General features: G+C 34.7%; 2 protein-coding genes across 2 annotated transcripts in view; one reads left to right on the top strand and one right to left on the bottom strand.

The window, feature by feature from the left end:
* Positions 1 to 2,172: 2,172 nt before the first annotated feature.
* Positions 2,173 to 8,872, top strand: LOC107663602 (probable cationic amino acid transporter). Its single transcript, XM_016453839.1, has 7 exons — positions 2,173 to 2,470; positions 3,235 to 3,471; positions 3,583 to 3,800; positions 3,913 to 4,059; positions 5,260 to 5,468; positions 6,775 to 7,625; positions 8,538 to 8,872. Exons 1-7 carry the CDS (start codon positions 2,173 to 2,175, stop codon positions 8,870 to 8,872), a joined length of 2,295 nt encoding a protein of 764 aa, XP_016309325.1.
* A 1,028-nt stretch (positions 8,873 to 9,900) lies between these two features.
* LOC107663628 (claudin-11) overlaps positions 9,901 to 13,277 on the bottom strand; it is a 6,106-nt gene continuing 2,729 nt past the window's right edge. The window contains exon 3 of the mRNA XM_016453865.1: positions 9,901 to 11,868. Coding sequence (XP_016309351.1) covers positions 11,609 to 11,868 — 260 coding nt within the window. The 3' untranslated portion in view covers positions 9,901 to 11,608. The remainder of the gene's footprint in view (positions 11,869 to 13,277) is intronic.

A 13,277-nucleotide genomic window follows, 5' to 3' on the forward strand; every position in this document is an offset into this window, starting at 1 on the left:
TGCACCAGTTGCACCCCCCTAAGGACGGTCCTGAATACAGCGCTATTATAGAGACACCTGAGAGTGTTTGGCATCTGGTTTCTCGCTCTCATTCTCTCCTTCTTTCAAACTCCATAGATAATGCAGATATAACTTCCCTCTGTATCTGACATCATCTAGTAAATCGCAGTCAGCCGTGCTTCATTTCACCCGGTTTTGATAACAGATTAGATATTGTCATGTTGTATGAAGCAGAGTCTGCAGGCACCGACAGAGCAGTGGGACTGGTAATTACCAACAGGCAGATCCAGCAGATCTTAGGTCTGTGACGGCAACTGCAGCTTGTCACGGGGAACGGCAGGCCTGCATTAGATTGAAGGAAACAAGATAGCACTGTGTGGTGATGCTATCTGTGAAGGGAAAAACAAAAGAAGGCCATGAGGTACATGGTGGATTGAAGCAGATGGAGACTGACATAGAAGATGACAGTTCATAAATGGGCCTCATGCAGATAGGCAGAAGAAAGTATAGTGAAATGATGACAGCAAATGTAAAAGGTAAAAGGTTCCCACACAATTATGGGAAACCTGGAAATGTAAGGAAAAACTGTAGGTTTCATGCCTGGAAAACTTATGGAAATGAATGGTCTTAAACAGTGTAAATAAAAACTAAAACCATAAAAAAAATACTTGAAATAAAATAAATGTTAACTGAAATAAAATCAAATAAAACATAAAAAAACGTATTTTATTTCAGCTAGTTTCCAAGGCAACATTTCTCATGTTCTTCTAGATTAACAAAGTACTACAATAACTAAAAATAAAACTGAAATAAAAATTCATAAAAACTATATTGCCATATTTTAAAATGACAAAAACTAATAAAAATGACAAAAACACATAACAAAATTTCTAAAACTTTGACTAAAATTAACATGAAGGCAGAAAATATAAAAATAAAATTTAATTCAAAATATTAGCAAAAACTATAATAGTATCTCAGTGATACTGAAATACAACTGGTCTTAAAAAGCATTCAAATGTCATAAATTCTATAGTGAATATACATTTTATGCTTAAGTAATTGGCATAAATGTTTAAAGCAGGAGAAGGTTTGAGGCTCATCTTAAATATTAAAAATGTTTTAAAAAAAATTTCACATATGTAATACATACAATAATAATATTGTTTTGTTTTAGTAAGACTGTTGGCAATGTATTACATGTAATGAATGTATAAAATATGCTAAAATATGTTATTGGCAGGAATTTTCAAAACAGGATGGTGTTTGAGGCTCATCTTAAATGTTATAATTTTTTTAACATACATAATAAATAATACAATAATTATGTTGTTTTGTTTTAGCAAGACTATTTATTATATTAATCTATATCTATTTTTATCTATTAATCAAGTTAGTAATATGATACATATTCAGTTTTTTTAGTAAGAATATATATATACAGTATATATATATATATATATATATATATATATATATATATATACTGTATATACATTTTTAACTATTGTTCACACTATTTCTATATACTCGTCTGTTCCAGTAACAGTAAACAGTCAATGTTGTATCAACATTTATATCATAAAGCACCAATTTTGTTCTGTTTACAGACCTCAGCACTGTTTCTCAAGGCGGAAATATGACATTCTATTCACATTGTTTTCTCTATTAGTATATCAGTGTCCGCTGGATATCTGATGCTCTCCATATGCTAATCTGCAAGTTTAATGAGACATGCCACCATAGCAACATTTCACCTAAGTGAATGAAGGGACACTTTCTGTTGTTTGACTATTGTAATGTTGCTCTGCAGTATTAATCCCAGCCTGATGTTTTGTCTGAGTTGATTGTTTTTCAATATCTGTGGATGATGTGCGATTTACATGCTTTTCTCTTTTTGTAGGACATCATTGCGGATTCAGTATAGAGCACTATGATGATTGATCAGCTCATGGATCCTCTCTGAGACAGTGTGTGTGTGTGTGTGTGTGTGTGTGTGTGTGTGTGTGCGAGAGGGAGCGAGAGCGAGAAAGAGAGAAAGGAGGGAGCAAAGAATAAAGCAGGAGGCACTCATACAAGACAAGTTTAGAGGAAACACCTGGAGAGAGACACTGACACGTAAAAAAGGACAAGCCTCACCCTTCTTTTATCCGAGTCTTCCTGTGCTGGAGGATGAGCGCTGTCTTTGCTAAACTGGACCCCAGGAGAATTGAGTGGGAGTCGTCCTGGTATGGACTCCACTCTCGAATCCTGCGCACTAAACCTGTGGACTCCATGCAGGAGGCCTCAGCTGACTTGCATGGCACCAGACTCGCCCGTGTGCTCACTACGGTGGATCTGGTGTCACTTGGGGTGGGCAGCTGCGTGGGCACTGGCATGTATGTGGTCGCCGGGCTTGTTGCTAAGGAAATGGCAGGACCTGGAGTGATCTTGTCCTTCATCATTGCAGCTGTGGCATCCATTCTGTCAGGTGAGACTTTATGTCTTTTATAGTTTATGAACAGTTTGCAATTATGTTTACATAGTGTCAGAAATCACTGCTGGTGCTCTGGTGTAAATAGGCCTCTCATCTTTCCAGTCAACTTCACAATTGCATGTTTTATATTTTTTCATGTGACCTTGAGGCTGTGAGATGACCCCACCTCTCTGTAATCATGGCCAGCTGTGCTGAGGTTTTCTTTGCTTTATTTAGATCAAATTCTTCAAATTTAAGTCTAAAGTTCACAAAACCACGGCAATAATCTATGCCTTATGGGGTCTCTTAGCTCACTCATCAGAGTAAGTCAACCAGACCAAGACTTGACCCACCAAGACCCATTTCTAGACCAAGAACCACAAGACTGAGACCTGTCAGTGCAAGAACCAGACTTTTCATCTGAATGAATTGAAATCGAGTAATAAATAATAATAATAATAAAAAATAATAAAATGCTGAATTTATTATTAAATTCTAAACCCAACAATCAAGTTTTCACCTTGTCTCCAATAAATAAAAAATATATTTTAATACCACATATCATTATAATATGTTTACCACATTTTTCCTAATAAAATCATAATTCCTAATAAAATTACTTTTCCCTAATAATCAGAAAATGAAAATGCTTAGAGACGATAAGCTGAGACCCAAATCCAGACCAAGGCCACGTCCATATAAAATTCCAGATATTGACTTTAAGCGTGTTTCTGCATTACGAACTTGTCACACAGCTAATCTCAGTGATTTTCACACAGGCGTCTGCTATGCTGAGTTTGGAGTGAGAGTGCCTAAAACAACAGGCTCCGCCTACACATACAGTTATGTCACAGTGGGAGAATTTGTGGCCTTTTTCATTGGCTGGAATCTCATTTTGGAGTATCTGATTGGTACAGCGGCGGGGGCCAGTGCATTGAGCAGCATGTTTGACTCTTTAGCCAATCACACTATCAGCCACTACATGATCAACCATCTTGGAACATTGAATGGCCTGGGTTAGTGTCTTTCCTAATAATCAGATACTAAATAAATTGCTTGTGTGGTTGATGTGGTCTTTATCCATCCTTCATGTTCCTCACACAGTTCATTTGTTTGTCTCATTTCAGGTAAGGGAGAGGAATCTTATCCCGACCTGCTGGCTCTGCTGATCGCTATGGTGGTGACGGTGATTGTGAGTTTAGGGGTGAAAAACTCTGTGAGCTTCAATAATGCACTGAATGTTGTTAACTTGGTCGTGTGGGTCTTTATGGTGCTTGCCGGACTGTTTTTCCTTTCTGGAGCCAACTGGGAGAATGGAAGGTTTCTGCCCTATGGCTGGTCAGGGGTAAGAATGTTAACTGTATGGGAATGTAAATGCATTACTCTATTGAATGTGATGTTTAGCAAAATGAGCATTCTACTATGACAGAGATCAATAATTATTATGTGCTCTGTAGGTCATGCAAGGAGCTGCAACCTGTTTCTACGCCTTCATTGGCTTTGATATTATCGCCACCACAGGAGAAGAGGCCAAGAGCCCTGACACTTCCATTCCATATGCCATAACAGCGTCTCTCATCACCTGTCTCACGGCGTACGTCTCTGTGAGTACATTAACTCCTCTCATATCCAAACACTGAACTGTGAACTTGGGAGGATATTAATTAATTATGTTATTATTTAATTACATAATCATTTTTAACAAGTTTGCAAAATATGATATTATTTCTTTAATGATTCTGCTTTCTAAAGACTTAAGATTTGAGATTAATCATGATTATTTTATACTATTGACACCCCTAGTTTTCAATAGTAAATAAATAGAAAAAATCTGCATATAATTTGCACATTTATCTTGTTCACTGGGTGGATGTCAGGCAGTATTCTCTGTAGCAATTATTCATATATTTAATATATAATTTATATATAATTTCATCAATTCATAATCGAAGTGCAAATAAATAACTAAATAAATCTTCAGAACTCTAATAGTCAGTATAAATTAAGATAATGCACAGTGCCAATTTAATGCAAAATAAATATTTTCAAGGTATTTTAATAATTTGCTGTAGCTTTAGTACAATGACAATAAAAAGCCAATTATTTAAGCCAAATATTTAACTTTAAGATGTTTTTTTCTTTTTATTATATAATATATTTTTGCTGCATTTATAATATCACAATTACTGCTTTTCTCACCCAGTATAAATGGATCTGTATGTGAAAATATGAAAACATATAGTGGCCTTTATATTTTAAGAAGCATGTTCCTTTCAAGGGGATCATCATATTTATGGTTCAGAAAGTTTGAAAAAAAAAAAAAACTGTACTAGCTTATAGATAGCCTAAAAGATATAATAAACATGGACTCTGTGCTTTGTAACCTAACTCTGACATTAAACTGTTTATTAAAATTTGAATATTGAATAATTAAAGGACAGGCACTGCAATAAAAATAGATGTGTACAAAATATGCAAGTATTCCAGCCTACATTGCACATTCAGACAATTCAATTAATCATTCAAGCACTTCAGAGTTGGATTGTAATTTATTTAAGCCCCATCCTGATCCCTAGAGCTGAAGACCTCTGCTCATTCTTTTTCAAATATTAAATGCATCATGAGTTTCCTTATTGTGCAATGGAATTGGATGAATCATCCTACAGCATCCATCCACTGCCACACCTAGAAATGAGATCAGGAATGAGATTGTGTCACATTCTCATTCCACAATCTGCCATATATTTAAAATGGTTGTGACAAACTGCCACATGATAAGCATTTGGCCTGTTTATATGTCTTAGGTGAGTGTGATTCTGACATTGTTGGTGCCATTTAACCTGATTGATGGCGATGCCCCGCTTATGGAGATGTTTGCCGTTCATGGCTTCCTGGCAGGGAAGTATATTGTAGCCATGGGTGCTGTCGCAGGACTCACTGTCAGCCTGCTGGGATCTCTGTTCCCCATGCCCAGAGTCATCTATGCCATGGCGGGAGATGGTCTGCTTTTCAGGTACATGTGTATACATCCTTTTCTTTTCTTCATGCTATGCATGAAGCATTTCATTCCAAGTTTTTGCAGTGTTATTTTAGTGAAATACTATTACAGTTTTCGGTAATTTTTTTTATTAGATTTTATTTTACTAGATTGTATTTAGTTTTCACTTTAATTTTAGTTAAAACTTAGTTTTTTAGTTTAGTTTTAGTAATTTTGTTGTATGTTTTTGTAATATTTATTAGCTGTTGTTGTGTTTTTTCTTTTCTTTTAAAAAATAAAATAAAAATAGATATTCACAAAAAATAGATATGCTTTAATCACAAATGTTTGGCCAAATTGTGCAGCCCTACAAAGAAGCACAGCAAACCTGGAAGTTTTAAATTGTAAAAGCATGTTTTCCCCTGAAAAACAATTTTTTGTATTTTAGTAAATTTCTAGTCTTTTTTTGTTGTTGTTGTCGTTTTTTTTTTTTTTTTTAATGTGTATATAGTTTTTTAACATAACATTTTGGCCAAATTATGGAGTCCTACAAACAAATACATCAATCCTAGATTTTTTTAAATCAGATTTTATCAGAAGAATCACAATTATGGTTTTTAGTTAAAATTTTAGTACTTTTGTTGTGTTTTTGACAGTTTTATAATTTTTTTTAATTTTAATTTGTGTATATAGTTTTTAATCACAAAATTTTGGCCAAATTGTGCAGCCCTACAAAGAAGCACAGCAAACCTGGAATTTTTTTAATTACATTGTAAAAGCATTTTTTCCCCCTGAAAAATCAAAAAGTTTTAGTAATTTTGTTGTATTTTTTTTGTCAGTTTTATCATTTTTTTTTAATTAATTAATTAATTTATTTTTTTATGTATATAGTTTTTAATCACAAAATTTTGGCCAAATTGTGCAGCCCTGCAAACAAGCACAGAATACATGGATTTTAAAAAAAATAATTAAATCACATTTTAAATTGCAATCACATTTTTGTTATTTTAATAATTATGTTTTTTTTAGTTACAATTTTAGTAGTTTTGTTGTATATTTTTGTAAAAAAAAAAATTTAAATTTTAAATATGTCTCTATAGTTTTTATTAGATTCTATTTATTAGTTTTAGTTTATTTTTTATTAGTACTTCAAGTTAAATGAAACTGAAGACAAGAAATGTTGTTTTGGCAACTAGCTAAAATAAAATGTTTAAGATTTTTTAAATATTTTATTTCAGTTAATGATTGTTTTATTTCAAGTACAAAAAAATGTTTTTTTTTTTTTTTTTATGGTTTTAGTTTTAGTTACCTATAATAACTCTGGATTGTTGGTGTACACCAGGTTCCTGTCCTTTGTGAGTCCGCACACAGAGACCCCTGTGGTGGCCTGTGCTGTATCAGGCTCTCTGGCTGCTCTGTTGGCTCTCCTGGTGAGTCTGAGGGACCTGATCGAGATGATGTCCATCGGCACGCTGCTGGCCTACACTCTGGTGTCGGTGTGTGTGCTGCTTCTGCGATATCAGCCAGATAGAGACGGCTTCACCAGTTTCCTCACCAAGGAGGAAGAGGAGGAGCGGAAGAGGAAGGAGGAAATGATGGCAGCTAGTGAGAAGGACATGAACTCACCTCGTGGAGAAGAATATGCCGACAACCCCTGTGGAGCCAAGAACCTCCCCTCCAAAGGAGACGACGAAACGCTGATTGAAAAGTCCGATTCTGGGGGCTACCAGTCGGATAGTACCGGCTGCGGCATTGGAGAGAATGGCATTGAGGTGGATGACTCTGCTAGTTTCTTGAAACGCATATTGGGGTCCCATTATTACACTATACGGATGCGTTTGGGCCTGCCGAACTTGGGCGATAGGCCCACTCCTGCCACAGGACGCACTGTTACTTCCTGTGTCCTCCTTTTCTTCATCTTGACCTTCTTTCTCTGGACGCTTGTCATCTATGGCTTCGACCGGGTCTCAGGAGGAGCTCGCTGGGCAATGTTACCTTTTATAATGACTGTAATTGTCCTCATGGTTACTTTGGTTATAATTATTCTCCGGCAGCCAGAGAACCCTAAAAAGCTGCCTTACATGGCACCCTGTGTGCCCTTCGTGCCCACCGCTGCCATGCTGGTGAACATTTACCTCATGCTCAAACTATCCAGCATCACCTGGGTGCGCTTTGTGGTGTGGTGCTCACTAGGTAGGCCAGATCTTCTCCTACATACGCTCCATTTTAGGGTTGTGAGATTAATGAAATTATAACATTGCAAAGGCCGTGATTTCGTTATCAAAAAAGAAAGTGTTGCTTTGGTTCTATGATTTCACATTTGAATAAGAAGAAATTAAATCACAGTTGTGTTTACAATTTTACAGTTGTAATGTGAAATTAAATAATTTTTTCTTTATTTTAAAATGAAATATTACAATAGTAAGATTTCTTTTTTATTATAAATATATTATTTAAATAAAATATTTCATAATATGAAATATTTTGGCATTTAGAAATAATAATAATTATTATTATCATCATTATTATTACTAAATCATAAAATATTATTTATTTTTACAGCAAAATATTACAATAGTTTTATTTTAAAGATATTTATTTTATTTATATTAAATTTATTTATGTATTGTATTATTTGCAATATTATTTACATATATTATTTAATATTATCTAAATAAAAGCAAAATAAGAAAGTTTACTATTGTAATATGTCACTATCAAATAAAATATAGAGTATTATTATTATTATTCAAATTTTTTTTAAGTCATATTGATATATAACAAAATCCCATTTACACCAAGAATGATAACTATAGCAATAACTATATTAGTGTCTACACCAATGGACATTCTGTTAATCGCACGTTGCAGTTTTGTTATCTGCCGCATTAAATGCTCAAGCTCTTTCTGATTTGCTATCAGTATTTTTACTGTTCATCAGCTGGAAATTTTTTTTCAGAAAGTGATTCCAATGATATCTTTCATCGTTAGTGTTATAGTTGTGGTGTGGACTTCCATATTCTCATGTTTAAATAGAATGATTATAAAACTTCATCGTTTATGGTGTGAACAGGCCTTAACTGACCCCATCTCTTTGCCCTACAGGTGTGCTGATCTATTTTAGCTATGGGATGTGGAACAGCTCGCTGGAACTCAGTGCTAGAGAGGAAGCGGCTCACGCCAGCTCCTACCAGAGGTATGACACAGAGGTGGATGACAGCTTCAATATCGATGAAGACCTCCCTCCTCAGGAGGACGAACAAGAGGGACAGTACCAGGGCTGGGCGGCTGAGGAGCGCAGTTATCAGTACCAGAAACACTACCAGTCCCAGCAGCACTATGATGAACAGAGACCGTCCAACAGTCACAATTACAGAAGCAAAGGCAGGACCAATGAAGGCTTTGAGGAGCTGGTCAATGAAGAGTATTCACCTGAGTGAGAAATATACACTAAACTACTGTCGCAGTAGAGGTTGGATTTGGGTGACCTTGATTTTGACAAACAGAATATGTTCCTAGATCAATGCCGCAATACCGTAATAAGTAATGAAGACAAAAGGAAAATGCGTATCATGACAATTTTAATTAAAACATACTGTTGGTAATATATGGTAAAAAAATAACACAATTTATAGACACATTTATAGTAGTAAGGATCTATATAATTAATGTAAATAAAAAAAACTTTGTTAGCAGGTTAATTAACTTACCAGCACATCCTATACATATGAGGTAAGTATAAATAAAATAAAGTCCAAATAAAAATAAAAAGTTTATATATAAATATAACATTATAAAATATATCAAATGTTTTTAATTTTTTTCTCATCAACTGAAATGTTATTTTCTTTTACTAAAATTAGTAGCCATTTTAAAGTAGGGCTATTATTAAAGTCACAATGAAATGGAATCGACATATCTTTTCTTCCATATTATGATGCACATCCGAGTAAAAAAAAAAAAAAGAATGTAAAAATGAAACATATGATACACGGATAAATTGTTCACAATGAGATCATTAAGATGCATTTATAAAACATGAATTTTATTTCATGCTGACTTTAAAATAATTTTTTACAAATTTATATTATATAATTTAATATATTTAAATTATATATATATTATTTAAGTTATATGATAAATTAGTGTGACATGATGACAAAATAAAATAAAAAATATTTTTGTCAAAAACTATGACTAAACAAAATTCATTATTAAAATTAACACTTTTATTTTAATTAAGACCTTGTGGGTAGTTAATGGTTAAGCACTGCAAAAAATGGCTTATCTTACTTAGTATTTTTGTCTTGCTTCTAGTCAAAATATCTTAAAATTCTTAAATCAAGATACTTTTACTAGATAAGCCAAATGACTTAAGACATTTAGTCTTGCTTCCAGGGGAAAAAAACTAAATTAAGTGCATTTTGCTTAAAACAAGTAAAATTATCTGCCATTTGCAGTGAGGTTAGTACTGTGCTCGTTTGACAGGAACAAACATTAATCCAGGAACACATTCTACCAGACAAAATCAGTTACTGATGGATTTTTTTAGGTTTGAAGGTGTTATTAATCATGTCTCACTAGTTATTAAAACATTTTTGAGTGTGTTTCTAAGTGAACTTAAAAAGATTTATTCTTGAACAGGTGCTTGTTAAATGCATTTGCACCTTGTGATAGATGTGACTTATCTAGATGGATGTTTAGCCCAGTTTTTTTATTAAGGCTTCAAAAGTGCCTTTAAATAACCCCTCCTTAATGTTATTCTACTAAAATCAAATATATGCTTAGATTTCTAACAGAATTAGTGTTTCTTTCTGATGTGAGCTGCTGTTTCAGTGTTGGCTTTAATACAAACCGTACTCTTTTTTTTCCATTATTAAGATCCTAAAAGCAATGCCCTTGTCTTCTCCGTATAAAAACTCAGGATGCCTCTTTAAAGCAAAAACCAATGCAAGTTGTCACTACATGAGCAGAAACCCTCTGAAGATGCATTGAGTGGACTTTTCACCTTACATCGTCTCCACAGCTGTGTTTGATCTAAAGTCTCAAGCTCTCCCTTGAATTTCAAGGGAGGAAATATTATGATTGGCTCCCTGTGAAAGCTCAATAGTTCTCAAAATATTTTGCGACATTGATATCAAATTCTTTCTCTGTTGGTTTGTAGAAATGTCGTGCTCTTGTGGTTTCACCCTTGTTTAGGTTTGCATGAGGATATTTATATTTCTTCCTTACAGCTCTGCGCTAAAAATCATTCAAATTCAGAACACACTTATATTCACAGAGATCAAGAGTTACATGTTTGAAAAGAATATACAAATATATTTAAAATGAAATATTAAAATTAATATATTTTACAAGCACAATTGGTGTCTTTTTTGTGTCATCAGCTATAACAATTTTTTTTTGTTATATATTTTGTAGGTTCATGTTTTCATTCAGACACATTCAATTTGTATATTATGAGATGGCGTGATGATTTTGAACAAGTAAAATGCATAACAAAGTAGACGGTATAAGAAGTATTATGTCCTCAAACTCACAAACAGCACATAAAATAATGCATTACCACAATTAATCAATCACCAACCATATGGGACCAGAAAAAAATGACAGGTTTTCCTGTTACACATATTTTTTTCTCAAATTTCAAATGCTGATTTCCTAGGAGGTTGTGTGCAGGAAGCTGTGAGGAGATCTCCAGGAAAACAGTACAGATGGCATCTGGTCATTCAAACACACAGCTTTCCTGTCCATCTATCTATCTGTCTGTCTGGGTGTACATGCTTTCCTAAATGTTGGCATGAGCTAATGAGCTTATATTCACAACTTTTACACAAGATAAAATAAAGTAGCTGGTAAAATAAAACATAGGAGCAAAATGAATACTTTGTAAATACTGTAAAGTCAATGAAAAATGAAATGCCTAGGGAGAAGAGAGCGGTTTCCCTTTGGATTCATTTCAACGTCTGTTCAAACAAAGCCTTTAATGTTCAAACGTCTAAGTTTTAGCACAAAAAAAAAAGAACAGTTTACACTGAATTCTCTGTTCCCGCCAAATCTTCACATGTTTGCAGTCAAACCATGGCAGTAGAAAACAAATTCTTCACGTATTTCATTGGCGCGTGTTCAAATCTTGAGGTAAGGCGCCTGTGGTCTTGTCCAGTGTGTCTTCACTCTCACACATGTGCGGTCTTGGCATGACTGTTTATAGGAGGGCCAGAGTTGGTAACGCCGCTGTGTTTTGAGTAGTAGTAGTGGTTTTCAAGATTTTGACTTGGGTCGTCACCCCTTGAGCAACAAATCATCACCGAGCTGCCAAAAAAACAAAGGGCTGAACCGACCCAGCCAGCATACAAGGAGAATCCGAACGACATCAGGCCGTCCTCGTGAAGCACGCCAATAGGAAACCACACAGTTGACACCATCCCGCACAGAGCTGAAAACAAGAGGAAGGGTGCTATAATGCCATACCATAATCATGGAGAATAGCAAACTGACTTACAAGCAGTCATATTAGCAAAAAAGTCAATAGTCAATGGTGAAGCGATGTATGATAGAAGTCACCTTTAAACCAAGCAGCTTTCTGTGTCAACATGGCGAATTTGAACATGATGTGAAATTTGTGCGTGGCAATCTTTCACCCTCACTCGAATTCCAGAAATTGTAGATTCCCATTTAAATGAATGCATTTCGCCCGTGAAAATTCGCTGAACAACGGTAAATGTGACCACACCTTAAGACTGGGAGTTTTATTTGTGTTGTTTACAGAACAAACCAGCCACCTGTAAAAATGGGTCGGACATGTTGACCATGACTGGCTCTTCCCACTCTAACAGGATGTAGGAAATCTCTGGATGATTTACAGTTACTTCAGTCAAGGACATTTTCAGTCCTGTATGTTGAAAGCTTGACTTTAGAGAGGATATGAGCAACCAGAGGACAGCATCTAGCATTTTGCTTAGAACTGCTAAAATTTAAACAATTTAACAAACTGCTTTATTTTAGGTTCATGAGTAATATATCAAAGGGTCCTTTGCAGGAAATGGTACCATGACTGTTCAAGGAAAGGTACTCAGATGTTATTGGTTAAATGGGTTTTGGTAGATACCAAGTTTACTATGATGGGATTGAATAGTGTAGCACTTAACACTCTTAAAAAGGTTCCAAAAGGGGGTTTTGCCTCGATGCCAAGTAGAACCATTTTTGGTTCCCCAAAGAACCTTTCAGTGAACAGTTCTAAAAGAACCATTTCTTAGTGTGTAGAACATTTGAATAATCTGAAGCATGTTTTACCACTATGAAAATGTTCCATGCATGTTGAAGGTTCTTCATGAAACCATAGAAGATAATAAAGAGCCTTTCTTTTTAATAGTGTTAAGTGCTACTTTAAACTGTTGAATCCACATATTTAGGATTGGGACAGTTCACTTCAAAATTAAAATACACATTAATTGAACATCCTAGTTCTTCTTGGCGCTTACATGAGAGTTTATGAGCGAAGCAGTGATACAAATTGTTCTTGTGAGTCAGATCTTTTCAAATAATTGACTGATCCAATTCATAAATGATTTATTCACAAATTGGATTGATCCAGCTCTCAGAATCACACACTGACTCTATCCCACTGGAGGTGGTATTATAACTACATAATGACTTCAGTAGAATATAATGCACAAAACTACTTTTTTCATCATATAGAATGTAGCCTGATAGCACACAAACATCACGGAGACGTCTGCATTTACATCTGCAAGATGTATTTTTTAGTGTTTGCTCATCTGCAATAAGTCTAAATAAGACCAATTTAGAGTAGACATCACAGTTACGTCACTTGCAGCTGCGCGC

The sequence above is a fragment of the Sinocyclocheilus anshuiensis genome, unplaced genomic scaffold (assembly GCF_001515605.1).
Source record: "Sinocyclocheilus anshuiensis isolate Anshui unplaced genomic scaffold, SAMN03320099.WGS_v1.1 scaffold928, whole genome shotgun sequence".
In the NCBI taxonomy this organism is placed as follows: Eukaryota; Metazoa; Chordata; class Actinopteri; order Cypriniformes; family Cyprinidae; genus Sinocyclocheilus; species Sinocyclocheilus anshuiensis.

Bases quoted from the DNA above. Each gene is read 5' to 3' on its own strand.
- LOC107663602 (XM_016453839.1), top strand. From the start codon at position 2,173: ATGAGCGCTGTCTTTGCTAAACTGGACCCCAGGAGAATTGAGTGGGAG. The intron at 2,471-3,234 runs GTGAGACTTTAT...ATTTTCACACAG, and splicing joins TGTGGCATCCATTCTGTCAG to GCGTCTGCTATGCTGAGTTT. The intron at 3,801-3,912 runs GTAAGAATGTTA...TGTGCTCTGTAG, and splicing joins TGCCCTATGGCTGGTCAGGG to GTCATGCAAGGAGCTGCAAC.